Source organism: Phacochoerus africanus, chromosome 9 (genome assembly GCF_016906955.1).
Source record: "Phacochoerus africanus isolate WHEZ1 chromosome 9, ROS_Pafr_v1, whole genome shotgun sequence".
Classification (NCBI taxonomy): Eukaryota; Metazoa; Chordata; class Mammalia; order Artiodactyla; family Suidae; genus Phacochoerus; species Phacochoerus africanus.
Window position 1 is genome coordinate 77,503,884 of NC_062552.1, and position 27,812 is coordinate 77,531,695.

The window sequence follows — 27,812 nt, forward strand, 5'->3', positions numbered from 1 at the left end:
CAGGGATTGAACCTACGTCCTCATGGATGCTAGTCAGATTCGTTAACCACTGAGCCACCACGGGAACTCCTGGTTCCAGTGTGAACACAAATAACAAATGAAAACTAAGGAAGATTTACTTGCTGTTTTAGGAATTTTGCTTGAGTAGCTAGGATAGTTTAAAGTTACTAATAAGCTGAAAAAGTACCTGGTTATATGCTACTTGCAGCTGAAAGTGCGATGAGCTAGGTCTGTTAGATCAGATTCACCTGAAATAAAAGGGCAGCAGGCGTTCTCTTGTGGCACAGTGGGTTAAGGATCTGGCATTGTCACTGCAGTGGCTTGGGTTGCTGCTGTGACCTGGTTTGATCCCTGGCCAGGGTAATTTCCACATGCCTCTGGCATGGGAAAAAAAACAAAACAAAAAACGCGGCAAAAGCCAGAAACTAAGGTGGACCTTATTTTTCAAAAAGGTTAAAACACTAAATACAAATAACTAATTCCACTTGTTAAAATGCAAAACCTTAAACCTTCATTTTCTTCTGCAAAATAAATCGGAAGGGGGAGAGTTTGAACCAGGCACCAGGCAATGCTCTTTCAGGCCTTTCAGCACTGACATTCTGGGATAGTTCAACAACAGGTTCAAGATGCCAGGTTGGGAGCAGGACGCTGCTAAACCTGATCGTATACTCTATGCAATTTAATCGACTTTCTCACCCCACGGCCCACCCCCAGCTCTTTTAAGACTATCAGATTCACCGAAGAATACCTACAATTGACTAACTACAATTCAAAAAATGTGGAGGAGCCCAATAAATGTCTGCTGAATGAAAACCTGAAGTTTGATTCTATCGCTCTTATTAATAAGCGTCCCCAAGGCTAAATCCTAAAGCCAGTTCAGGACCGGGTAAAGTCGAGCTCCCCCACTCCGCCCCACACCTCCCACCCCCAATAACCACGTCTAAACTTGTGCCCGCTCAGACACTGGTCGGGTGGTTCCAACTTTGGGGCAACCTGACTTGCTCTAATGATCTGGGACGGATCGCAGTTAGCGCCCTTAACAGAATTAGGACCGAAAAAGTACTGAACCCGGAGAGCGCCAGACATTGCCCTATAGCAGATCCAAATAGTAAATGTTTGAGGACGTGAGTGAACCAAAGAGACTCCAAACCTCGGAGTAGCTTCGCTATTGGCTGTAAAGCCTCTCCCAGTCTTCCTCCCGCACTATCCTGTTGCTAGAGCAACTGTGGGCGTCACCAACCTGACGGCGGAAATGGAACAAAAAGAGTACACGTCTCCAGCGCAGGGAAAGATCCGTTGCGCAGGCGCGTTAGCTTTCTCTGGCTGTAGTTCTCATTTTGAGGATGTATTCTGCGTCTGCGCATTGGTTGTTTCGCGCCTTGGTCGGTCTATACGCCTGCTCAAATCGAGGAGGACGGAGCTGGGCTGTACCGCTGCGCATGCGCTAAGACTACATCCGGTGTGGTCGTCTGGTACTCTAGGAGCTTGGGGTACGCTGGCCGAAGTACCAAGTTTGTAGTCATGTCGGCGTCGGTGTTGTCGGTAATCTCCCGGTTCTTAGAAGAGTACTTGAGTTCCACTCCTCAGCGTCTGAAATTGTTGGATGCATACCTCTTGTATATACTGCTGACCGGGGCGCTGCAATTCGGTTACTGTCTCCTCGTGGGGACCTTCCCCTTCAACTCTTTCCTCTCCGGCTTTATCTCTTGCGTGGGGAGCTTCATTCTAGCGGGTAATGATTCATTAATAATCTCCATAATAATGTGTTTATTTGGTGCGCTGCTTTTATTCCCACAGTACTCGTCTCTTTGTATCAGAACACTGCCTTGTCAAGTTATGAGAGGAGCCTGCATTGCTCTCTCTTTGTGAATGGGGAAATGGAGGGTCAGACAGGTTGCATGCCTGTTGCTGAAGAATCACCAAGGAGCTGGAATTAAATATAGAAACTACTTTCATGCTGCTGTGCAACCTGGTGATCCTCTTCACTTTGTATATATAGTCCAGGGAAAACTCCTTCTCAATTTCCACCTAGCTTTAACACAACTTTGAAGTTGGTAGACTTTTATTTTTTATTTTTAAACTTATTATAGTTGATTTACAATGTTTTATTAATTTCTGCTGTACAGTAGAGTGACCCAGTTACATATATATATATATGTATATATATATATATATTCTTTTTTACGTTATTCTCCATCGTGTTCCATCACTGGTGATTAGATATAGTTCCCTTTGCTATACAGCAGAATCTCATTGCTTATCCACTGTAGGGTTAGGTGCTATAGTTTGTATCTACTAACCCCATACTCCCAGCCCATCTCACTCCCTCCCCTTCCCCCTGTTCTCCATGTCCATGTAGATAGATTCATTTGTGCCATTATTCCAGATATAAGCGATATATGGTATTTGTCTTTCTTTCCTTTTTTTTTTTTTTTTTGCTTTTTAGGGCCACACCCACAGCATATGAAATTTCCTAGGCTGGGGGTCGAATTGGAGTTACAGCTGCTGGCCTACACCACAGCAACGCTAGATCCGAGCTGTGTCTGTGACCTACACCACAGCTTGTGGCAACACTGGGTCCTTAACCCACTGAGCAAGGCCAGGGATCAAAGGTGAGTCCTCATGGATGCTAGTTGGATTTGTTACCTGTGAGCCATAATGGACACTCCATTTTTTTGTTTGTTTGTTTTCTCTTTCTGACTTACTTCACTTAGTATGAGAGTCTTTGGTTCCATCCATGTTGCTGTGAATGACATTTATTTTGTTCTTTTTTTTTGGCTGAGTAGTATTCCATTGTATATATACACCATGTCTTTTTTTTTTTTAAGGCCACCCTCAAAGCATATGGAGATTCCCAGGCTAGGTAGGGGTCCAGTTGGGGCTACAGCTGCTGGCTTACACCACAGCCACAGCAACGTGGGATCTGAGCCGAAACTGTGACCTACACCACAGCTCACGGCAACGCGAGATCCTTAGCCCACTGAGTGAGGCCAGGGATTGAACTCACAACCTCATGGTTCCTAGTGGGATTCATTTCTGCTGTGCCATAATGGGAACTCCACCGTCTTCTTAATCCATTCATCTGTTGATGGACATTTAGGTTGTTTCCATGTCTTAGCTATTGTGAGTTAGTGCTGCAGTGAACATAAGGGTGCATATATCTTTTTCTCTTTTTTTTTTGGTTTTTAGGGCCACCCCTGTGGCACATGGAGGTTCCCAGGCTAGGGATCAAATTGGAGCTACAGCTGCAGGCCTATGCCACAGTCACAGCAACATCAGATGTGAGCCACGTCTTTGACCTACACCACAGCTCATGGCAATACCAGATCCTTACCCCAGTGAGCGAGGCCAGGGATCAAACCCGAAACCTCATGGTTCCTAGTCAGATTCATTTCTGTTGCACCACAATGGGAACTCTGCATGTGTCTTTTTCAATGAAAGTTTTGTCTGGATAGATGCCCAGGAGTGGGATTGCTGATCATATGGTAGTTCTATATTTTGTTTTCTGAGGTACCTCCATTTTGTTTTTCGTAGTGGTTGCACCAGTTTACATTCCTACCAACAGTGTAGGAGAGCGTTCTCTTTTCTCCACACTCTCTCCAGCCTTTGTTATTTGTAGACTTGTTCATGATAGCCATTTTGACCTGTGTGAGGTGGTACTTCATTGTAGCTTTGATTTGCATTTCTCTAATAATTAGTGATGTTGAGCATGTTTTCTTGGCTGTTGGTCATCCGTATGTCTTTGGAGAAATGTCTGTTCAGGTCTTCTGCCCATTTTTCAGTTGGATTCTTTGTTTTTTTGCTGTTGAGTTGTATGAGTTGTTTGTATATTTTGGAGATTTAAGCCCTTATTGGTTGCATCATTTGAAACTATTTTCTCCCATTCCCTAGGTTGTATTTTTTTTTTTAATGGTTCCTTTGCTGTGCAAAAGTTGGTAAGTTTGATTAGGTCCCACTGGTTTATTTTTATTTCTATTGCTTTGGAAGACTGACCTAAGAAAATATTTGTAGTGTTGATGTCAGAGAATGTTTTGTCTGTGTTCTCTTCTAGAAATTTTATGGTGTCTTTAAACCATTTCGAGACTATTTTTTTGCATGGTGTGAGGGTGTGTTCTCTTTTCATTGATTGACGTGCAGCTGTCCAGTTTTGCCAGCATCACTTGCTGAAGAGACTGTCTTTTTCCCATTTTGTATTCTTGCCTCCTTTGTCAAAGATTAATTGACTGTAGATTTTGGGGTTTATTTCTGGGCTGTCTGTTCTGTTTTATTGGTCTGTATGCTTTTGTACCAGTACCACACTGTCTTGATTACTGTAGCTTTGTAATACTGTCTGAAGTCTGGGAGAGTTATGCCTCCTGCTTGTTTTTTTTCCCTCAGGATTGCTTTGGCAATTCTGGGTCTTTTCTGGTTCCACATAAATTTTTGGATTATTTGTTCTAGTTCTGTGAAAAATGTCATGGTTAATTTGATAGGGATTGCATTGAATCTGTAACTTGCTTTGGGTATTATGGGCATTTTAATATTAATTCTTCCATCCCAGGAGTGTGGAATATCTTTCCATATCTTTGCGTCCTCTTTAATTTCCTTGATTAATGTTTTATAGCTCTCAGCATATGTCACCTCCTTGGTCAGGTTTATTCCTAGGTATTTAATTTTTTTGGATGTGATTTAAAGTCAGTAGACTTTTTTTTTTTTGTCTTTTTGCTATTTCTTTGGGCCGCTCCCTCGGCATATGGAGGTTCCCAGGCTAGGAGTCGAATCGGAGCTGTAGCCGCCGGCCTACGCCAGAGTCACAGCAACGCAGGATCCGAGCCGCGTCTGCAGCCTACACCACAGCTCACTGAGCAAGGGCAGGGACCGAACCCGCAACCTCATGGTTCCTAGTCGGATTCGTTAACCACTGCACCATGACGGGAACTCCTCAGTAGACTTTTAAAATGGAAAACCCACCTCTGAAGCATCTCTCTCACCTTGGCCTAATCACTCCTAACTTCCTGTAAAACTTTTCAGTGAATAGTGTAAGGAATATAAATATACATGCCTTGCTTGTTGAATCATTCTTAGTTGACTTTGGATTAAGCTGCCCTGCCTATTTCTTGTGGATGATGCTTTTTTTGTTGTTGTTGTTTTTTGTTTTGTCTTTTTGTATTTTCTAGGGCCACACCCACAGCATATGGAAGTTCCCAGGCTAGAGGTCGAATTGGAGCTGTAGCTGCTGGCCACAGCCATAGCAACTCAGGATTCGAGCCATGTCTGCAACCTGCACCACAGCTCACAGCAACACCGGATCCTTAATCCACTGAGCAAGGCCAGGGATCGAAACCACAACCTCATGGTAGTCCAGGTAGCGTTAGCCAGTAGAGTTTATAGGTGGCTACCACATGAGCCTTTGTAATCACTGTATTGCCTGCTCCATGACTTGGAGAACATGCCAAAATTCGTGTGTGTGTATTTTTTTTTTTTTCCTTCCCAGCATGATCATCATCAGTCAAGTTGTATATTGTATTTTGAATGTAATACAAGGTATTATATGGTAAAAGTTTTGAGGATATATCTGGTGTATTTCTTTTGTCTTTAGTGAGTCTATATAGTGTGATTGGGGCACAAAGTACAGCATTAGAATTGTTTGGAGACTTCATTTACAGTGGAGATTTTTTTGGGGGGTGGGGGGGGCTGTACCCATGGCATGCAAAAATTCCTGGTCCAGGGTTTGAACCCTTGCCATAGCAGTGACTTGAGCCACAGCAGTGGCAACACTCCAGATTCTTAACCATTAGGCCCCCAGGGAACTCCTAAGTGGAGATTTAAGTACAGCTTAAAGTCGCAAATCTATAGAATGCTTTTTACACATTCAGATAGCTAGTTCAGGCTCATGCCTGCCTTCTCTGTTTCTTAGATCTTAAAGTAAGCTTAAGGAATGGTGCACTAGCCTGGTCTGGAGTTGCAGAGTTAGTCTGTATTGTCTTTCGATTTTGTTTTAGGTGACTAAGACCTAGTTCTTTTTTTTTTTTTTTTTGTCTTTTTGCCTTTTCCAGGGCCGCTTCCCGAGGCATATGGAGGTTCCCAGGCTAGGGGTCGAATCAGAGCTGTAGTCTCCAGCCTACACCAGAGCCACAGCAACGTGGGATCTGAGCCTCATCTGCAACCTACACCACAGCTTACGGCAATGCCAGATCCTTAACCCACTGAGCAAGGCCTGGGATCGAACCCTCAACCTCATGGTTCCTAGTCGGATTTGTTAACCATTGTGCCACGACAGGAACTCCAAGACCTAGTTCTTTATAGCAGTGTTCTGACTTTGAGGAGTTTATAGGTTCCCATCATCAGATACACTACTCTGTTTGCATCATATTCCCCATAAATACTGTGCAAGTGTAAGGATTTTATTGGTCAGATAGGAGAAGGAATCTTGAAAATTTTGTCTTCTAGGTCGGAAAAGTAGGAATAGGTCAGGGCCTAAAAGCTAATTAAAAAAAAAAAAAAAAAAGCCTCCTTTATGCTTAAATCACCCTGGCTTCATAAGTTTCTAGGGTTAAGAATGACTTCTCAGCTCTTCCTTGGTGCTGCCTACAAAGGTGGCAGCCATTTCCTGCCTGGCATAGTGGCTGCTCTCAGACCCCTCGTAAAGCCCAAGATTGTCAGAGGACCAAGAAGTTCATCTGACACCAGTCAGACCTATGTGTCAAAATTAAGTGGAACTGGCGGAAACCCACAGGCATTGACAACAGGGTATGTAGAAAGTTCAAGGTCCACATCTTGATGCCCAACATTGGTTATGGGAGCAAAAAGAAAACAAAGCACATGCTGCTCAGTGGCTTCTGGAAGTTTCTTGTACACAGGAGCTTGACGTGTGCTGAGATTGCTCACAACGTCTCTTCCAAGAACCGCAAAGCCGTTGTGGAGAGAGCGGCCCAGCTGGCCATCAGGGTCACCAATCCCAATGCCAGGCTGTGCAGTGAAGAAAATAAATAGACAGGAGTTCTCATTGTGGCTCAGCAGGTTAAGAACCCAACTAGCATCCATTAGGATGCTGGTTTGATCCCTGGCCTAAGTGAGTTAAAGATCCAGTGTTGCCACAACCTGTGGCAGATGTGGCTTAGACCTCAAGTTGAAATGAATAGTGGGCTCGTATGCACATTGCATCTGTGTTAATAAAACCATGAAACTTGTTCAGTTAAAAAAAAAAGAATGGGAGTTCCCGTCGTGGTGCAGTGGTTAACGAATCTGACTAGGAACCATGAGGTTGCGGGTTCGGTCCCTGCCCTTGCTCAGTGGGTTAACGATCCGGCGTTGCCATGAGCTGTGGTGTAGGTTGCAGACGGGGCTCGGATCCTGCGTTGCTGTGGCTCTGGCGTAGGCTGGCGGCCACAGCTCTGATTCAACCCCTAGCCTGGGAACCTCCATATGCCGTAGGAGCGGCCCAAAGAAATAGCAAAAAGACAAAAAAATAAAAGATAAAAAAATAAAAAAAAAGAATGACTTCTCTGGGCAACATGGAAGAGGGTGGTTTGCAGAAGAGTGAGTGTGGTCTTGAGTGGAAGATTTTGGCGTGGTAAAAGCCAGAAGATTATTTTGAGCAGATAATTTTTCTTTATGCCCAGTCATACTTTTTTCCTTTTATTGTTTTGCCTTTTAGGGCTGGACCTTTGGCATATGGAAGTCCCCAGACTAGGGGTCGAATCAGAGCTGCAGCTGGCAGCCTATTATTCCAAAGCCACAGCCACGTGGGATCTGAGCTGCTGCTTCGACCTACAGCACAGCTCACTGCAATGCTGGATCCTTAACCCAATGAGGGAGGCCAGGGATTGAACCCACATCCTCATGGATCCTAGTCAGGTTCGTTAACTGCTGAGCCACGAAGGGATCTCCCACTCAGTTGTATTTTTGAAGCTCTTGTGGCTAAAATTGAATTGGCAGACTCCCTTCTCTCCTCTCAATGAGAAGTTCATGCCTTGTCATTGAAGAGAATGCCTAGTGAAGGGACTTTTGATAGTGGAGTCCTGGATTTCCCTTATGACCCAGTGGGTTAAGGATCCAGTGTTGTCGCTGCTGTAGCTCTGGTTACAGCTGTGGCATGTGTTTGATCCCTGGCCCAGGAACTTCCACATGCCATGGGTATGGCAAAAAAAAAAAAAGTAATAATAATAACAGTGGAGTCCTTATGGGGGATTGTAATTTTCATTCCTATTAGATAACAGGTAGTTGGGTCAGAGAAGTGAAAGCTGCTTCAAGAAAAGAAGGGATTCATGACAATTCATAGTTGCTGTAGAAGGGTATTACTTACATTTCTTTTGACAGCTTTGATCTTAAAAATCCCACTGCTGTCATTTGTTAGCCCAGATCCTCACCTGGATACTGGTTTTAATGGGAAATTTGAAATTGGGAGTTTATCCTTTGTTCTTATTTTTGAGAAGAGAATGCTTGTCCCTATTTATTTATTTATTTTTGTCTTTTGTCTTTGTTGTTGTTGTTGCTATTTCTTGGGCCGCTCCAGCGGCATATGGAGGCTCCCAGGCTAGGGGTTGAATCAGAGCTGTAGCCACCGGCCTATGCCAGAGCCACAGCAATGCGGGATCCGAGCCGCGTCTGCAACCTACACCACAGCTCATGGCAACGCCGGATCGTTAACCCACTGAGCAAGGGCAGGGACTGAACCCTCAACCTCATGGTTCCTAGTCGGATTCGTTAACCACTGCGCCTCGACGGGAACTCCTTGTCCCTATTTATGATGCTAAAGTTTCTAACTTCTCCATGTTGTGTTTCCTATTGGAAGAAAAGGGAGGAGACCAGTTTGGCTGAGGAAAGGAGTTGTAGGAGATTATGTTGAAGCATTAGGAGGTGTTGGAGGCTAGAGCTTTGAGTGCCAGGCTAAGGAATTTTATCCTGTAGGTAATAGGAATATATCTAGTGATTTTTATTTTTTTATTTTTTAAGATTAATTTACTTCATCTTTTTAGGACCACACCCACAGCACATGGAGGTTCCCAGGCTAGGGGTCTAATCAGAGCTGTAGCTGCTGGCCTTCGCCACAGCCACAGCAATGCCAGATCTGAGCCGCTTCTGCGACCTACACCACAGCTCACGGCAACACCAGATCCTTAACCAGCTGAACAAGGCCAGAGATAGAACCTGCAACCTCATGGTTCCTAGTCAGATTCTTTTCCCCTGCGCCACAACGGGAACTCCATGTTTTTTAAGATTTGAGTACCAGAGAGAATGGCATTAAAAATGGTGTTAGTTTGTAGGATGAATTGGAGGGAAAAGTTCTCTAGTCTGATTCCCTTAATTTCTTTTTGGCAGTTCTCTTCCATTTCTTCTGCATGTGTTATTATAGCATTTGCTCTTTGGAAATTGATCAGCACGTTTTAAACCAATATAGAATACTACATTTTTTAAAAAGCCTGGTGTTATTTGGGCCTGATGAAAATGGTCTATTTTCTTCTGTTGTCTCATGACTGAGAGACTTACCCATGGTTTCAAGAAGGAGCCAGAGGTTGAAAATTGCCATTGGGAAATCTTTGGTGGGGGGGCATCAACAGTTTACAGTATAGTAGGCTGTTAAAGGACTTCAGAGGTAGAATATTTTTCTCCTTCTAGACAGATTTAAAATACTCTCAGGAGTTCCTGTCATGGTGCAGTGGAAACAAATCCGACTAGGAAACATGAGGTTGTGGGTTCGATCCCTGGCCTCGCTCAGTGGGTTAAGGATCCAGTGTTGCCGTGAGCTGTGATGTAGGTTGCAGAAGCGGCTCAGATCTGGCATTGCTGTGGCTGTGGAGTAGGCTGGCGGCTACAGCTCTGATTCGACCCCTAGCCTGGGAACCTCTATATGCCTTGGGTGTGGCCCTTAAATGACAAAAGACCAAAAAAAAAAAATCCTCAGCAGTTGGCTGTTGATCTTGTGGTTAGATAACTAGAAGAGGACATCTGTCCCTTTTCCAGAGTAGCATCCCAGTGTTGGCAGCCCTTCTGGTTTCCTTTTTTACCTAACTGAAATCCCTTTTTGCTCGTTTAAAGTGCTGTTTAGGAGGGAAAAGTGGAAAACATTAAGACTGTCCTTAAAATAAGTCTTTGATCTTGAAGTCAGTTTTTAAGTCATTTCATGACTTTGCTTTATTCTATTTTCTAGTCTATATGAAATAATTTTTTAAAAAAAGTTTTTGGAGTTCTTGCTGTGGTGCAGTAGGTTAATGATCTGTCTTGTCTCTTGTTGCCAGTTCTATCCCCGGCTGGTGCCTGGATCACAGATGTGGCCTGGATTTGATCCCTGGCCTGGGAACTTCCATATTCTGGGGATGTGGCTGAAAAAAGGGGGAAAAAAAAGTTGTTCAAGTTCCCTGGTGGCTCAGCAGTTTAAGGGTCTGGTATTGTCACTGGTGTGTCTCGGGTTGCTGCTTTGGCGTGGGTTTGATCCCAGGCCTCAGGAACTTATGCATGCTGAGGGCATGGCCAGAAAAAAAAAAAAAAATTCCCCTTAGTTTACAAATCCAAAAAGTTTGAATTTGAAAGGTAAGGAGGACTGATTCTGAGTATTTTCTAGTGCCTTGGAGCTTCTGGGCTGTGTATGGACTCGGGACCAGCATTTCTTTAGGAATTATCTGTTAGATTCTGGGACTGTAACTGTTAGCCAAGAGATTGGAAGTTTACCAGCCTTATGTCTGAGGATCTTGTTTCTAAATCTTTTTCATATTCATTGCTACCTCTTCATCCTCTGTCACTCAGACTCTCAATATCTCTTATCTAGACAACTGTAATTTTTCCTTTTTGATCTCCCACCTCTGATCTCCCTCCCTCCAGTCCATCTTCCACTGTGTTTGCAAGCTTGATTTGATTTGCAGATCTGATTGTGCCACTCCCCACATGAAATTTGTCTCTGGTTCCCAAAGAACAATTTAAAAAAATTTTCATCATGTAGAGGCTTTGATCTGATCCTGGCCACATGTCTAGCTTCATCTCTTGCCTCTGCCTCCTCTGTACTTTATGTTCCAGCATTTTGAGCTACCTGTTATTCCCTGAACACATGTGAGAGGCAGACAAGTAAATTGGGATATGGTGCTGTGATGGAGTATTGGCGAGAACAGAAACTCAAATAGGCACTCAGCCCTGCCCAGTGGTCCTATATTACTTCCCTAATATGTTTTCTTTTCCAAAGCATACTTCATAATTTCTCTCTTCACTCTTTTCTGTGTTTCTTTTTTTCTTTTTTTTTCCTTTTTTTGTCTTTTCTAGGGCCACACCTGTGGCATATGCAGGTTCCCAGGCTAGGGGTCTAATCGGAGCGGTAGCTGCTGGCCTATGCCAGAGCCATAGCAACTTGGGATCTGAGCCACATCTGCGACCTACACCACAGCTCACGGCAACGCTGGATCCTTAACCTGCTAAGCGAGGCCAGGGATCAAACCCACAACCCCGTGGTTCCTAGACAGATTCGTTAACCAATGAGCCACTACGGGAACTCCTTTTCTGTGTTTCTTATTCTTTTTTTTTTTTTTTGTCTTTTTGCCTTTTCTAGGGCTGCTCCTGTGGCACATGGAGATTCCCAGGCTAGGGGTCTAACCAGAGCTATAGCCCACCGGCCACAGCCACAGCATCTCGAGATCCAAGCCGCATCTGGGACCTAAACCACAGCTCATGGCAATGCCAGATCTTAACCCACTGAGCAAGGCCAGGGATGGAACCTGCAACCTCCTGGTTCCTGGTCGGATTCGTTAACCACTGAGCCATGACAGGAACTCCTGTGTTTCTTATTCTTTATTCTCAGTTGATGATCCTGCTTTATGATTTTTATTATTATTATTTTTTGACCATGCCTGCAGCATGTGAAAAATTCCCAGGCCAGGGATTGAACCCATGTCAGAGTAGTGACCTGAGGCACAGTAGTGACAGTGCTGGATCCTTAACCTGCTGAGCCACCCTTGCTTTATTTTTTTTTCTCTAAAATCCTTTCATCATCCCACCAAGGATCGTAGCAGCCCACCTATACTTGTACCCCTACTCTTTGCCCTAGTTCCCTGTGATGGTGGAGAGTGTGTTCCTCTCCTGTGAAAGGCAGCTCCTTGGTTTGTGCAGAGGCTCTAGTCTTCCTTGCTCAGGGACTCAGCTTCTGCAGTCAACCCTCCATCCTGCATCATTAATTTCTCTTTATTGGATCATTCCCATCATACATGCACGCTCTAATACCATCCAGTTAAAAAGAAATCATTTGGAGTTCCCTGGTGGCTCAATGGGTTAAGTATCTGGTGTTGTCACTGCTATGATGCAGCCAAAAAAAAAAAAATTATTTGACCCCAGATACCTTTCCAGCTGCCATTCCCTTTCTTTCTTCTCCATCGTCACAGAATTCCTTGAAAGGATAGTTAAGTTGCTGTTTCTGCTTTCTCACTATCCATTCATTCTTTTTTTTTTGTCTTTTTGTCTTTTTTTTTTTGTTGTTGTTGTTGTTGTTGATGTTGTTGCTATTTCTTGGGCCGCTCCCGCGGCATATGGAGGTTCCCAGTCTAGGGGTTGAATCAGAGCTGTAGCCACCGGCCTATGCCAGAGCCACAGCAACGTGGGATCCCAGCCGCGTCTGCAACCTACACCACAGCTCACGGCAACGCCAGATCGTTAACCCACTGAGCAAGGGCAGGGACCGAACCTGCAACCTCATGGTTCCTAGTCGGATTCGTTAACCACTGCACCACGACGGGAACTCCCCATTCATTCTTTAACTCACCCTTAGTGGTGGTCTGTCCCCCCCACTACAGTGAAACTACTTTTGTCATCTTGCCAGATCTAATGGCCATGCCCCTCTCCTTACCTGAATGCTCAGCAGCTTTTAGCACTTCATGTAGTTGGCTGCTCCTGTGTGAGTGGAGTACTTCTCGAAGCTTTAACAACACTACATTCTCTTGCTTGCTCCTTCTCACCTCACTGGTTTTTCCTTCTTGCTGTTTGTGGTAGGTACTTCTTTGTCTAAGGGCATTTGTCTAGCCCTCTTCTCTTTGTATTTCTTTCCCATTGGTGAATTAAAATAATGCCTATATAACTACAACTGCCACCTTTATATTTTCAGTTTTGATCTGTTCCTTGAATTGCAGATTAGTAAATCCAGTTGCCCACTTGACATCGTCAGTTGATGTCTGACACACAACTCCAAATTGAACCTTCCTGCCCAGCCATCTGTCTGTTCACCAGTCAGTACATGGTGTTAACACTGGTTAAGTTGTTGAAGCCAAAAAACTTAGGCTTTCTTGATCCCTTGATTTCTCTTACATCCATTATATCAGTAAGCCCTGTCTTCTCCAAAATAGAGCCTGTATCTCTTCCCTTCCGTCCATTTTTACTGTCGTTACCCAAACTCTTAGGCTCTTACATGTAAGATGCTTCTGCTTCTTTAACTCTGCAAACTATTCTCCACTTCTATAGTCCTTAAAAAATGTAAATCATATTTTACTCATCTGCTCAAAACTTTGAAATAGGAGTTCTTGCTGTGGCACAATGGGATTGGTGGGGTCTCTGCAGTGCTAGGATGCAGGTTTAATCCCTGGCCAGGCGCAGTGGGTTAAAGGATATGGTGCTCCCGCAGCTGTGGTGTAGGTTGCAGTTGGGCTCAAATCTGATCCTTGGCCTTGGGAACTTCGTATGCTGAGAGGTGGAAAAAAAAACAAGAAAACTAACAAAAAACTTTGAAATATTGTTCCATTGCACTTAGAACTGCATTCAGACTCTTTACTGAAGCTTTCAAAGCCCCACGGGATTTGGTGCTGGTCATTCTCTTCCCTGTGATCACTACCGTCTGGTTGGTCTGACCTGTTACGTGTAGAACATGTCAAGATTTTTCTTGCTGCCTAGAATGCTCCACCCATAGATCTTTGGTTGGCTCCTATCTTTCAAATTTTGGTCTTAGATGTGGATTGGAATAATATTTTTGGCTTTTTTCACTTAATATGCCTTGGATACTAACCTATAGAGAATTGATCCCATCCTTTCGAATAATTGCTTTGGATTTATTGTGTGTCTGTAGTGTAATTTTATTTAAATAATCCCCTTGATGTCATTTGGACTGTTTTCACTTTTTTTTCAAACATGCTGTTAGAATGTCTTTGTTCTGTAAGATAAATTAGAAAGGTAAGAATACTTTAAATATTAATAGATGCTGCCAGAATTGCTCTCTCAGATGAATGAAACAAGGGGTACTGGCCACAGCAGGATTTTAATTGGCTGCCCTTGCTTCAGTCAGGTGTCCTTCATAGTTTGAAGGGTCCAGGTGCTTGAAAAGATTAGTGGTTTTTCCACAGTTTTTGCATGTTTGGGCATAATGAAAACTCTTTTGCTATGGTGATAGGTTCTAGAGAAGTAGTCTGGTAGTTTTCTGACCTTTGGGTTAGATTTCAGTTGTCTTTTCTTGGTTAGTGATGGAATGGATGCTAGCCTGAAGCAGATTTAGTTAAGTCGTGTAATCGTTTGTCACAGGTGTAAAGATGTTTTGGAAAAGTGTATTTCTAGAGCTTTCTTTTCACGTCAAATGGTGACTGAGGCTACTGTATCAGGTTTCAATCTTGAAGGGCATAGAATGTGACAATGGGGAGTTCTCTGTCAAAGTTATAACATATCTCTTGCCTTTCCTGAGACAAGCAGCTGCTAGAGCTTTGAGATCAGTGATTATCTACAACTGGAGTCCCTGCCATGGCTCAGTGGGTTAAGAATCCAACTGTAGTGGCCGCTCAGTCACTTCGGAGATGTGGGTTTGATTCCTGGCTCGTGCAGCGGGTTGAAGTGTTGCCACAGCTGCGGCAAAGGATGATCAGATTCAGTCCCTGGCTGCGGAACTTCCACATGCTGTAGGTGCAGCCAAAAAGTGAAAGTGAAAAAAAAAAAAGATTATCTACAACCATGAGGTCCTTATGGATAAGCATCTCTGCTATCCAATGTTGTGCTCATTCTGTTGCAAATAATTCACAATTTTATAACGTTTGGTCATTCAGCCTAGCTCCTTTGTTGCTCTCTCAGATACATCTTGATCTAGGTATAATTATAAACTTAAATCAGGAGATAAGAGAGTTCTAAAGATTTTTTTGGTTTTATATATATCTAAAACTAATACATGTGTGTGTATATATGGGTGTGTGTATTTTAGGGCTGCACCCACAGCATATGAAAGTTCCTAGGCTAGGGGTTGAATTGGAGCTACAGCTGCTGGCCTATGCCACATCCACAGCAATACGGGATCTGAGCTGCATCTTCGATCTACACCACAGCTAATGACAGTGCTGGATTCCTAACCCACTGAGTGAGATCAGGGATGGAACCTGAGTCCTCATGGATACTAATTAGGTTTGCAACCCACAGAACCACGATGGAAACTCCATATATATATATATGTATTCCATATATATTTATATATATTTTTTTTCTAAATAGGCCTTTGGTTTTTAGCCTGAGAAGTCATAGTGTTCCCTTTAACAAACAGCAACATAAAATTTAAGTGTACAACTTAATGAGTTTTAAATTCACCCTTTTAGCCATCACTAGATCAAGATATATAGAGCATTAGCAGGAATTAGGGGCCTCTCCTCTCACCTCCCCAGTCATCTGTCCTTCTGTCGAAGATGATGCTATCCTGACTTGTATTTCCATAGATTGGTTTTGGCCAATTTTAAGCCTTATGTAAATGGAATCATATAGCATGTGTTTTTTGGCTTCTGGATTGTGAGGCTCAACATTGTATTTGTGGAATTTGTCCATGTTTTGAAGTTCCTTTTGACTGCTATATAGGTTTATCTTGTGTGCATGTGCCATAAAAATTTACCCATTTTACTCTTGGTAGATATTAGATTGTTTCTACTTGAGGGCCATGATGGGTATCATTTGCGCACATGCCTTTTTTTTTTTTTTTTTGTCTTTTTGCTATTTCTTTGGGCCGCTCCCGAGGCATATGGAGGTTCCCAGGCTAGGGGTTTGAATCGGAGCTGTAGCCACCGGCCTACGCCAGAGCCACAGCAACGTGGGATCCGAGCCGCGTCTGCAACCTACACCACAGCTCATGGCAACGCCGGATCGTTAACCCACTGAGCAAGGGCAGGGACCGAACCTGCAACCTCATGGTTCCTAGTCGGATTCGTTAACCACTCACTGTGCCACGACGGGAACTCCCGCACATGCCTTTTGATGGACTTAGGTGTCATTTCATTAGTCATACTTGTTTCATACTTCTTGATAATCATTTTTATGTTTTTCTTCATGTGCAGTGTGTCTGAGAATACAGATCAACCCGCAGAACAAAGCAGATTTCCAAGGCATTTCCCCAGAGCGAGCCTTTGCTGATTTTCTCTTTGCCAGCACCATCCTGCACCTTGTTGTCATGAACTTTGTTGGCTGAATCATTCCCATTTACTTAATTGAGGAGAAGGAGACTAGAAGAAGGTAAGTGATGATCTTAGTGCTTGCCCATAATGTTGATTTTAGGAATAGAAGTTGGAAGGGGCTGGTTTTGATCTGGTTGGCAGGGTTCCCTTATTGCTGATAAGACATTTGCAGAATTTTCCATATTGGCCTGCAAAGTATGCATTAATATCGTGGTTCATGAGTGCTGCTGCTCTTGGTCATTGCCTTCTCGTCTCACTGTTCTACAGATCATTAAGATAACAGAAAATGAGAGTTTGCTTGTAGCTGATACATTAATTTCCATACCAATAACTCCATGAAAATAACTCTGAGATCTTGGAAGAGATGTAAATTGTGGTTTTGCTTTTAGATTTGCTTTATAATTTTTTTTTCTGATTGTGGTCTCAGATGACTTCAAATGCTGGGCCATTGTCCCCACAGTACCCAGTATAGTGCTTACACCTGATAAACGTCCAGTGTATGCAGAATGAATGACCATAGCTGTTTGCTAATATATGTGCTAAATTAAAAATTAATGGAAAAATTGGATTAGCTTGGGGGAACACTTCAAAATATAGGATGAGATGCTTTTTGGTTCATTTTGCCTGTTTGTCTTTCTTAGCATTGGAGCTCTTTTTTCCTAAGTAAATGTATATAGAATCTCAGTATATAAAAGAGCAGTGGCGCCAGAGTTGTTTTGACTGACAGAAGTTGAAAAACCCTCTTTGCTTGGGCTCTTCTTCACGTGTGGTAGCCCTCCCCTCCATTCCTTCCTCCTAATAAGCAGAATCCTCAAGTTCTGAGAAGTACTTGACTATATTGATGCTTATTTTGTATGTGAAAAAAATGGAGGACCAGGACAGTCCACTGGCGAAAGTGGTTGCCGGGTAGTGCCTCAGTCTAGTGCTGCTCTTGGCTTAGTGCTCTTCCAGTATCCTGTGTCACTTACTGATGAATGAATGTGCTTTGTCCTTTGCCTGTCCACTACAAAATTAAATGTTGCTATTACTAAGGTAGAGACATGAGAACCTTAGGAAATGTTAATTCTTTTAGGGGGAAGAATACCCCAGGACCAACCTTTTTCTGTCATTACTTAGAAAGGTATCATTTTCGTACATATCAGAAATCTAACACAAGAGTTAAAGCAACAGTGGGCAAAGTGAATGCAATAGCATTGACTCTACTGTTTCTGGCCTGAATCAATCAGTTACTTAATATATTACGTAAGTCTCTTTTATTATTGATATTGCTCCCCAAACAATTCTGTTATGTTCAGGTAAGGTTTCTTTTTCTTTCTTTCTTTCTTTTTCTTTTTTTGGCAGTGTAGGTTGACAGAGATGGTGTATATCAGTAAAAAAGTTGGAGAACCACTTCTTACTATCCTAATAGAGTTGAACTTTTTGGAGACCGGATCAGGACTTGAGTTGTTCCGCCATGTGCCAGTCAGTGCCTTGATACTGGGAACACAAGAAGAAGTAAAATATGGCTCCTACCTTTAAAAAGTGAACAGTCTAGAAGGGGATAAGCCATGTAAACATAGCAGTTAGAGCTACACTAAAGACCTGAACAAGGCTCTGTGAGAGTCCAGAGCAGGGGGCTGCCGTGTCATCTGGGAGCAGAGGCAGCAGACAGGGTGTCTGGCCATTGACAGCTCCTTGAGTACAGCTAGGAAACTCACCTAGCAACAGTGACCTTCATTGACCTGCGAACATCATAAGTAACCCTTGGGCTCTGATAGTAACCTTGTTGGGAAGGTCCTAAGTCTTCTGATTGCCTTACTCTGAATTTCTGAAGTTAATTTTTTTTTTTTTTGGATGAGTCGTGGTGTGTGCTTTAAGTAGGCAACAGAGCAAACAGTTCAAGGATATTCTCTAAGATCAGGGAGTTACCAGATCATGAAAAATTACTTCCTAGGGCTGGTGTGATTGGAGGAGAGCTCTGCTGCAAAGAGCTTAGTATTTCAAAATTATGACAAAAACAGAGAGAAAGTAGGCTCAGCAGAAACTGCATGCTGCAGGCCATATTAACAACCTAGGGCTACCTGTTCAGCAGGGAATTATGGGCCCAAGGTACAGCACAGTCCTCCAGTCCCAGATGACGTGTTAAATCATTCTACAGACAGTGTATTTGTAGAGAAATTCTGTGGGGGACTCCTCAGGGGGTTTTTCGTAGAGATCCTTCATTTGACATATATTGTACTGTCCTGCTCTCAGTTTTCAAATATATAACTATTTGCCTTTTTTTCCTGTGCTTCTAACTCAGTTCTGTGTGCAATGCGCTAAAACACTTTTAAACTGATTTTCAAGTGGGCTTTCAATATTTATATCAACTCAGAAGACAGAACAAAACAATTTGGATATTCTCCGTATTTGCCAAGTATGTTGAGAATACATCTATAGTGTACTGCTCTTGTGTGAATTTGGGGGTGACATTTAAAACCCAGTAGCTACTCTGAAAAAGGCAAGTACAAAGAAAATGGCATTGAGTTAAAGAAATTTACTCAAGGAGAAGTAAGGAGGTTAGCGGATAGTGAGTGTTCACGTGGACCAGGCTGTAAGTGCTCCTCATTCTGTTTTTATTTTCAAAACAGTCTCATGAGGATAGGCTTGCTAATTCCATTTATAGGTTAGTTTCAAAGAAGCTTGCTGGAAATCTTTTAAGTCTGATAATCCAGTCTGATGTCAAAAAAATTTTAATGTCTGTTTTTGCTTAAAGTTTCTTATTTTAAAGTATTTGATGATTGCAGTTAAATGTGTTTAAAAAGTTTCCACAGGAGTTGTTGTTGTGGCTCAGTGGTAACAAACCTGACTAGTATCCATGAGGACGTGGGTTCACTACCTGGCATTGTTCAGTGGGTTAAGGATCCAGCATTGCCGTGAACTGTGGTGTAGGTTGCAGATGTGGCTCGGATCTGGCATTACTATGGCTGTAGTGTAGGCTGGTGGCTACAGCTCTGATTCTATGCCTAGCTTGGGAACCTTTGTATGCTACAAGTGTAGCCCTAACCCCCCCACCCCCAAAAGTTACCACAATTATTTTATCACTGTCCTTTCCTTTATTATTTCCTTTCTTTGCTTGTATTATGGCAATTTAAAAAATATAGAAGATATGGGGAATAATATAACAAACACCACCATATATCTGTCACCTCGAATGAACAGATTTTTAAAAACAATTTATTGGACTATAGTTGACTTACAAAGTTGTGTTGATTTTAGGAGTACAGCAAAGTAAATCAGTTATACATATACACATATTCATTCCTTTTCAGATTCTTTTCCCATATAGGTTATTACCCAGTATTGAGTAAATTTCTCTGTGGTATACAGTAGGTCCTTGTTACCCATCTATTTCAAATATAGAGGTGTGTGTATATCAGTCCCAATCCCCTAATTTATCCCCCCTGCCATTTCCCCTTTGGTAAACATAGGTTTGACTTCAAGATCTTTGAGTCTGTTTTGTAAGTTCTAGTGTATCATTTCTTTTAGATTCCACATATTAGAGATACATGATATTTATTTTTCTCTGACTTATTTAGTTCACTTAGTATGATAATCTCTAGGTCCATCCCCGTTGCTGCAAATGGTATTATTTAATGATTTTTAACGGCTGAGTAATATTCCTCTCTCTGTGTGTGTGTGTGTGTGTGTGTGTGTGTGTGTGTGTGTGTGTGTGTACACACCACATCTTCTTTATCCAGTCCTCTGTTGATGGACATTTAGGTTGTTTCCATGTCTTGGCTATTGTAAACAGTGCTGCAGTGAACATTGGGGTGCATGTATCTTTTTGAATTTTGGTTTTCTCCAGATACATGCCCAGGAGTGGGATTGCTGGATCATATAATAGTTCTAAATTTCGTTTTTTAAGGTACCTGCATACTGTTCTCTATAATGGCAGCACCAGCTTACATTCCCATCAACAGTATAGGATGGTTCCCTTTTCTCCACACCCTCTCCAGCATTTATTGTTCGTAGACTTTATGATGATGACGATTCTGACCTGTGTCAGGTGATACCTCATTGTAGTTTTGATTTGCATTTCTCTAATAATTAGTGATGTTGAGCTTTTCATGTGCTTTTTGGCCATCTGTCTGCCTTCTGTGAAGAAATGTCTGTTTAGATCTGACCACTTTTTAATTGGGTGCTTTTTTTTTTATATAAAGCTGTATGAGATGTATATTTTGGAGATTAACCCCTTGTCAGGGTTTGTAAAGATTTTTTTCCCATTCTGTGGGTTGTCTTTTTGTTCTGCTGTTTCTTTTGCTGTGCAAAAGTTTTTAAGTTTAATTTGGTCCCATTTGTTTATTTTTGTTTTTATTTTTAATACTCTAGGAGGTGGATCCAAAAAGATATTGCTGCAATTTATGTCAAAGGGTGTTCTGCCAATGTTTTCCTCTAGGAGTTTTACAGTATCTGGTCTAATAACATTTAGACCTCTAATCCATTTTGAGTTTATTTTTGTGCATGGTGTTAGTGTTCTAATTTCATTCTTTTATATGCAGCTGTCCAGTTATCCCAGCACCACTTATTGAAGAAACTGTCTTTTCTCTGTTGTATATTCTTGTTCCCTTTGTGGAATGAATAGATTTTGAACAGGTAAAACATTGTAGATTGAGCTGATGATCCTTTGAATCCCTCCAGTCCCCATTCCTTCCCTTTGCTGTAAGACTTGAATGAACTTCTTCATGGCAGTTTTGTTCAGCTAGGACTAGTGCAAAACCTAGATCTGTTAACACAACCTTTTCCAAACTTCAGACTTCTGTGGCCTCCTGAAAACTTGTCCAAAGATGGCAGTGGACAACTTGTGGTTAAAGTTAGCTGTTCAGTTGGCAGCAGTGGTATGGGTGGCTATCCTAGTGGTCAGGAATAGACTCATGGGAGTTCCCACTCTTGTGGGGCAGTGGGTTAATGATCCAGTGTTACCATAGCTGTGGTTTAGGTCGCAGCTGCAGCTCAGAGTCAGTCTGGCCAGGGAACTTCCATGTTCCATTAGTGAGGCCAGGAAAAAAAAAAAAAAAAAAAAAAAGAGAATTAGACTCACTTTTTAGATTATCTTAAAAATGAAAATGCAGAAGTGCAAAATGCTTCTAATGGGCTTCTGAGTTGAGAGAATTCATGTACACCTCAAATGATGATCAGTGTTTGGCATTTAGGTGTCAGTAAATCTTTTTTTTTTTTTAATTTTAAAAAAATTTTTAAATTTTTTGTCTTTTTGCAATTTTTGGGGCCGCTTCCGCAGCATGTGGAGGTTCCCAGGCTAGGGATTGAATCGGAGCTATAGCCACCGGCCTATGCCAGAGCCACAGCAACGAGGGATCCGAGCCTCATCTGCGACCTACACCACAGCTCATGGCAACACCGGATCCTTAGCCCACTGAGCAAGGCCAGGGATCGAACCCGCAACCTCATGGTTCCTAGTTGGATTTATTAACCACTGCGCCACGGCGGGCACTCCCAGTAAATCTATTTTGAATGAATGTGTGATATAGAAGTTCAGTAGATTTGAATATTTAAGTATTTATTTACACACTATCTGTAAATGTTTCCTGGTTTGTTTTTCCATGTTTCCTTGTGAAATTCTTTTCGGAAAATCCACCTATCTCATGTTCTGAAGGGAAATGAAGGAAAGGGGGACATTGGGTCACAGTTTGGGAAGGAAAGTTCCTGTGACTTGGCCCTGCATCAGAGGGAAAAGTGAATGGGGCTTTGATGAAGGGACAGACCTGAGCTTGGAAGTGTGCTCAGCCTGGGGGAGAGTGCTGAAACCTTGTTAGTGCTGCTTTGTTTTTATGATGGACACTGTTCTCCCACAGGTCTTTTAAAAATTCAGTGTTTAACCCTGGCTGGAGCAAGGGGGCTATAGGGCTTGGCCGAACATCATTCTAACAAACAGTACTATTTACAAACAAGCAATTGCTCTTGGCTTTTCGAATTCATCAGTAAAGTACTACAGTAATCTAGAAAATTACCGCTGGAAAAGAATCTAAATGTTATTTCCTAGACTTTACTGCCACCTAGTGCCTTGTACATTTCATTGATGAGAGAATGTACTACAAAGCCTAAGAGAAGCTGAATTTGGAGGAAAAAACCACCCCATACCTTTGTGATAAAACTTGTTTCTTTCCTGTCACAGGAGGGCAGCAGAGATCCAAGAGGGCCTATGTATTGGGTGGGAGGGGGTGACTTTACATTCTGGCCAAAAGGGGGCGATGTCGAGTTAGGCACAAAAAGATGTGTAACCTTAAAGCAGCCCAGGGCTTTGTTATATAGGGAAGACCAAGTGCATAGAGACCCACATGTTTACCTTTTAATATTTCCTTTTCTTACCTTGTCAGTTCAAGGGCTTCCTTTTTGGTTTATTCTAGACCTGTTTTTGTTCTCAGCTTGATCTCAAACTGGCAATAATCTTTAATTTTTCATTGGTGCGGGTGTGTGTGTGTATGTGTGTGGTTTAGTTTTTATTTCATTTTCTCTGTGACATTTTACCTTCTATTGAATTAGGTCTAGTCACTAAATAAGTTATCAAAAAAAGGAACTATTCTAAATTTGTAGAAAAATATTTTGAGTTGGCAGAGTATAATCTTTTTTTCAGTTCATTTTTACCTGATTAGAGGGTGAGATTCTTTTCCTCTTATTTTGAAACCTTGAACCTGGAGTTCCTGTCGTGGCTCAGTGGTAATAAACCCGACTAGTATCCACAAGGACTCTGGTTTGATCCCTGGTCTTACTCAGTGGGTTAAGGATCCTGTGTTGCTGTGAGTTGTAGTGTAGGTTGCACATGCGGCTCAGATCCCACATTGCTGTGGCTGTGATGTAGGCTGGCAGCTAGAGCTCTGATTGGACTCCTAGCCTGGGAACTTTCATATGCTGAGGGTACGGTTCTAAAAAAACAAAACAAAACAAAAAAACACCTTGAACCTGTTTATTTTATTTATTACAAATAAAAAAGCTAATTGATAATTCTCTAATTGGTGACTGAACTCTATTTTGTATTTGGTCCATTTATTAAAAGCTACATAAAAAAGAATATTAAGTAGATTTGTGTTTATAAAGCTCATCCCCTGCCTTATTTTCTCTGTCCTTGCAGCCCAGATGGTTCCTCCTGGAAGTCATCCTGCCCCTGAATTGCATAGGAGCCTCCTCTTGGGGCTCTTAGGGTCCCCTGGTGTATGCCTCTAACTCTGCACTTACCATATTGTTATGAAACCATTTGTTTTCCTGTCTCTCCCACTGGACTTCTAATTTCTCTGAGGATAGGGACTTTATTAGCATAGTGTTAAGGGTCACAGTGCATGTTTGCTGAAGGAATGTGTAAATGAATAAATTATTTTCAGCTTCAAGAAAGTGTAGAATAGAATAGCTTGTATTATTAGTTACATGGATGCTAAGACACATGGCAAGTGTTGTGGAAGAAAGGAGCCAAGGAAACAATTGTTATGAGGGGCTGTGGGGTGGGGAACAAGCAGGAGGCTAGAAGTCGGGAGACCTGTGTTGTTAACTAGTTTCATGGACAAATAAGCTTATCTCTGGGCCCCAGTTTCCCTGTCTGCACAAGGAGGGGATTGGCCTGGATGGTCCTCAGAGGCTCTCACATGCTGTTAAAGCCTCTGATGAATAGTATTCATGATAATCCCATTGTGTTTGAGGAGGACCGTGCTGTTTGTGTGGATCCTCATTTGAGCTTTGCTTTTTTCCCCTCTTCTTGCTTTTTTCTTCAGTTGTTTTTTATCCATATTACCAGGTTTTCATCATCCATCACAGGAGATGGAGAGTTAAAGTGTGACCGTGTGTAACAAAATGTACAATATTTGTATAAGGCCTTTTATAAAATGAGACATCATTTGTCAAATGTTTTACAGTTCTCCCATTACCAGGCTTGCAGGACACACATACACACAGCAGCCCATGTAATCCTCACGGCCTCCCCTGTGATGAAGGGAGACAAATAGTAGTATTCCTGGTTTACGCCTGAGGTAATTAAACCTTGGTGAAATGTAAGTTGACTTCTCCAGAGCCTGAAACTAATGTGACCAAGTGGAAACTTAATAACAGACATTTGACTCCAAACTATTATGTCTAGAGACTTTGGGATGATGAATATATACATCTCGTTGGAAGGTTTCCATTAATAGTAGTAAAGTTGCTTCTCTTTTTTAAATGAGAAAAACTTAGGAGAGGTTGATAAGAAAGGCTGAAGACAGGTTATCCGAGATGTTTCTGCAAAAGTTGGTCATCTTTAATGTGGTCCGGAAGAAATGGAGGAGAGTGCAGATCGGGAGTCCTGGCTTATCCAGCGAGGGTGACCCTGGACCAGTGCTGTTCAGTAGAACTTGGTGTTGGGGAGATGGAATTCTGTGCCAGCCAGTGCAGTATTGCTACATGCCACTGCAGTGCTAGCTACATGTAGTTATTGAACATTTGAAATATGGCTAAGTGACGGAGGCACTGAATTTTAAATTTTATTCATTTAGCTAAGTTTAAATGGTTACCTGTGGCTAGTGGCTGTGGTGTTGAACAGCGCAGCTCTGGACAGATCAGGTGAGTTTCTTCATCTATAAATGAGAGGGTTAGACTAGCTGATCTCTAAAGCTCCTTTTATTTTTAGAAGTAGATGATCTGTGCCTCCTGAAATTATAGTGATTCACATTGAGCTCTGAACCTAGCGTTTCTGCAGAATAGTTTTCGATTTACATTTTCTCCAATTTCAGTATTAATTGGGTGACTAGGATCAGGAATGAGATGGATCTGAAGGAGAATCAGTATTTTAGTGTAATCTGCTCAGTGCTGGTGTCTGAATAGAGATGGTGCTGGGGAAGCATACAGATTCCAGATAGAAATGACCCTGTCTGGCATCATCTTTTGTGTCTCTACAGAGAGTAATTATTTTTAATGGCTCTTTGTGTTGTGCCTTGCTTTCTCTTAAGATGATGAGAACAGGCTAGTCAAACGGTGCTGTCTTTCCCCCTTGGGTGAGTGGACTGAAGAAGTCATGCTAACTCTTCTCAGTAGTTGTCTTCCACCTTCATGCTGCGATATCAGGGGAGGGAATTTTATTAGTCAGTTTCCTGAAACCTTCTCCCCTATTTAACAGTTGAAATCATTCTTCTGAGCTGATGAATAGTCTACTTTTGTTGAGCTAATATTTCAAAAAGAAAAAAAAAAACCAACTAAATGAAAAAAGGAGTTCCTGTCATGGCTCAGTGGTTAACGAATCCGACTAGGAACCATGAGGTTTGGGGTTCAATCCCTGGCCTTGCTCAGTGGGTTAAGGATCTGGTGTTGCTGTGAGCTGTGGAGTAGGTCTCAGACACGGCTCGGATCTGGCATTGCTGTGGCTCTGGTGTAGGCCGGTGGCTACAGCTCCAATTAAACCCCTAGCCTGGGAACCTCCATATGCTGCGGGTGTGGCCCCAAAAAGACAAGGGGAAAAAAAAAAGAGGGAATAGAAGTATATAAATAGGAATTTTGGGAAAGGCATTGTCAGAAGGATTTACTTTCGTGAGTCATTTTTTGCCTTTTAGACAGGCCAGGCCCAGTGAGTTAGATTTAAATGTTTTAATACCATAGGATCTCAAAGCTTGACTTTTGTACTAAATGAGGATTTCTTTGATAATTTGAAACATCAAGGCTCTTCACTGAAATGGCCCTGTGCTCTAATTCTCTTGTACTTTGGCTGTTAGAACTCATGTGTATTAGTTCACAGCCTGTTGTCAGAGTTTGCTTTAAGAAATTTGATGATGGAGTTCCTGCTGTGGCACAGTGCGTTAAGGATCTGGCATTGCCACAGCTGGCAATGAAGGTCGAAGCTGTGACTTGGAACTTCCATATGCTGTGAGTGCGGACCCCCCCAAAAAAAACTGATGGAGTGAATAGGTGAGTTTGAATAGGTCTCTTTGTTCTTATTTGACACTGTCATCGATCACTTTTGCTCCTTATTTTTGCTGTTTGTTTTACATATTTCTCATAATTCCACTGAGGTAGGAGTGTCCTGCAGTTATGTAGCATTTTTCAAAATATCGTTGTAGATGAAATAAAAGCAATTTGGCGAGAAGTGTAAGATCTTTCCTTTAAGCTCTGATGCTGCAATATCCAGGTCACCTGAATCAAAACACAGAATAAGGCTGTGGCTTTTGCGAGTCATGACACGTATAGAAGACTACGGTGTTTTTATGGCACACAGCAGGAAAATGGGCTGCTTTTGGCAGGAGACACTTGGGCCCCTAGGGAGCACACCAGGCAGGCAGCCCTCCCATAGGGAGTGGGAAAGGAAGCTTGTGTCCTCAGGGCAGGGCTAGGGCCCCACTTCACAACTCACAGACCAGTCCCATCTGACTCTGGCAGCAGCATGGCCACTTCTCTTAGAGTTGTTCTCTACCTCTTTCTTGCCTAAAATAATCTTACCTTTAAGTGAAAACAAAATTACTTTTTTTGGTCTTTTTTAAATCTGAGGTTAGGAATTTTTCTTTCTTTTGAATTCTTCCTTCCATCCCCCCCCAAAAAAAATACACCCCCAAAAAACAAAAACGAAAAAATTTCTGGAAGTTAGTGCTTTATAAGCTTTCTAAATCCAGAAAAACTCTTTAGGCTAAGTTGCAGCCCTCTAACCTCAAAAAAGGTTTTGGACCAGAGAGGTCAGAGTGGCTTAAGTGAAGTTGTACAGCTAATTAATTGTACAGCTGGTGTGAGAACCTGCATCTGTAGTGCCGAGTCAGTTATGCCTTGGTGTGCTTGGAATTCAGATTTGAACTCTGAATTTTTATGGATAGTTCTGTAAAATGTTCAGTGAAAAATGTTTGTTTTATTCAGGTTGTTCTAGCCTGGCTTAAGTATGGTCCAGAATTTGGGAACCCCATAATTACCTTTGTCTTTGTGGGGCTAGAATTAAATGGAAGGATTTGAGGCACTGTCTGTAGTATCACATGATATTTTTAGAAACCTCGAACAGCTCTTCTTACCTTTTTGCTTCTTTCTTTCAGGTTCACTCTGATTTCCCCTGGACAAGAGCTCTTAAGATGGCAGTTTGCTGGACATATGGATTTTCTTCAGATTTATGCTTACTACCACTCTGATTGTACAGAGCCCAGAAAAGTCCCACGGCTTCTGACTCAGAATAACTTTGTAACTTCATACCGGTCATTTATTAATACAGTCTTTGCCTGCCATTAAATGTAACCTTTTTGCCTTCCAAATTAAAGAATTCCATGCCACTCCTACCCCTGCCTCTGGCTCTGTTTTTTGTTTTTATTCTTTTTTGGTGTTAAAACCCTTTTTTTCCTTCAATCCTCTGGGCAGAGCTCTTTAGGAGTTGATAACTTGCAACTTTGAATCTACCTCCACGTTTTCAATAAGTGTATTTGAGGTTAATGACAAAAGGCAGTGCTGACATCCCTGGGAAACGACAGCCCTTTGTCTTTTCCCTGGAGCTGGTAATCCTTTACTAATCCTTCA

At 42.2% G+C, this 27,812-nt stretch overlaps 2 protein-coding genes across 2 annotated transcripts; both read left to right on the plus strand.

The window, feature by feature from the left end:
* Positions 1 to 1,420: 1,420 nt before the first annotated feature.
* DAD1 (defender against cell death 1) lies at positions 1,421 to 27,577 on the plus strand. The gene is made up of 3 exons (XM_047796428.1): positions 1,421 to 1,732; positions 16,230 to 16,404; positions 27,341 to 27,577. Exons 1-2 carry the CDS (start codon positions 1,522 to 1,524, stop codon positions 16,358 to 16,360), a joined length of 342 nt encoding a protein of 113 aa, XP_047652384.1. The 5' UTR covers positions 1,421 to 1,521; the 3' UTR covers positions 16,361 to 16,404; positions 27,341 to 27,577.
* Positions 6,539 to 7,152, plus strand: LOC125135570 (60S ribosomal protein L32-like). The gene is given in 2 exon segments (XM_047795834.1): positions 6,539 to 6,638; positions 6,641 to 7,152. Coding segments are annotated over 2 exon segments (432 nt in total). The 3' UTR covers positions 6,973 to 7,152.
* Positions 27,578 to 27,812: the final 235 nt, after the last annotated feature.

Bases quoted from the DNA above. Each gene is read 5' to 3' on its own strand.
- DAD1 (XM_047796428.1), top strand. From the start codon at position 1,522: ATGTCGGCGTCGGTGTTGTCGGTAATCTCCCGGTTCTTAGAAGAGTAC. The intron at 1,733-16,229 runs GTAATGATTCAT...CTTCATGTGCAG, and splicing joins GGGGAGCTTCATTCTAGCGG to TGTGTCTGAGAATACAGATC.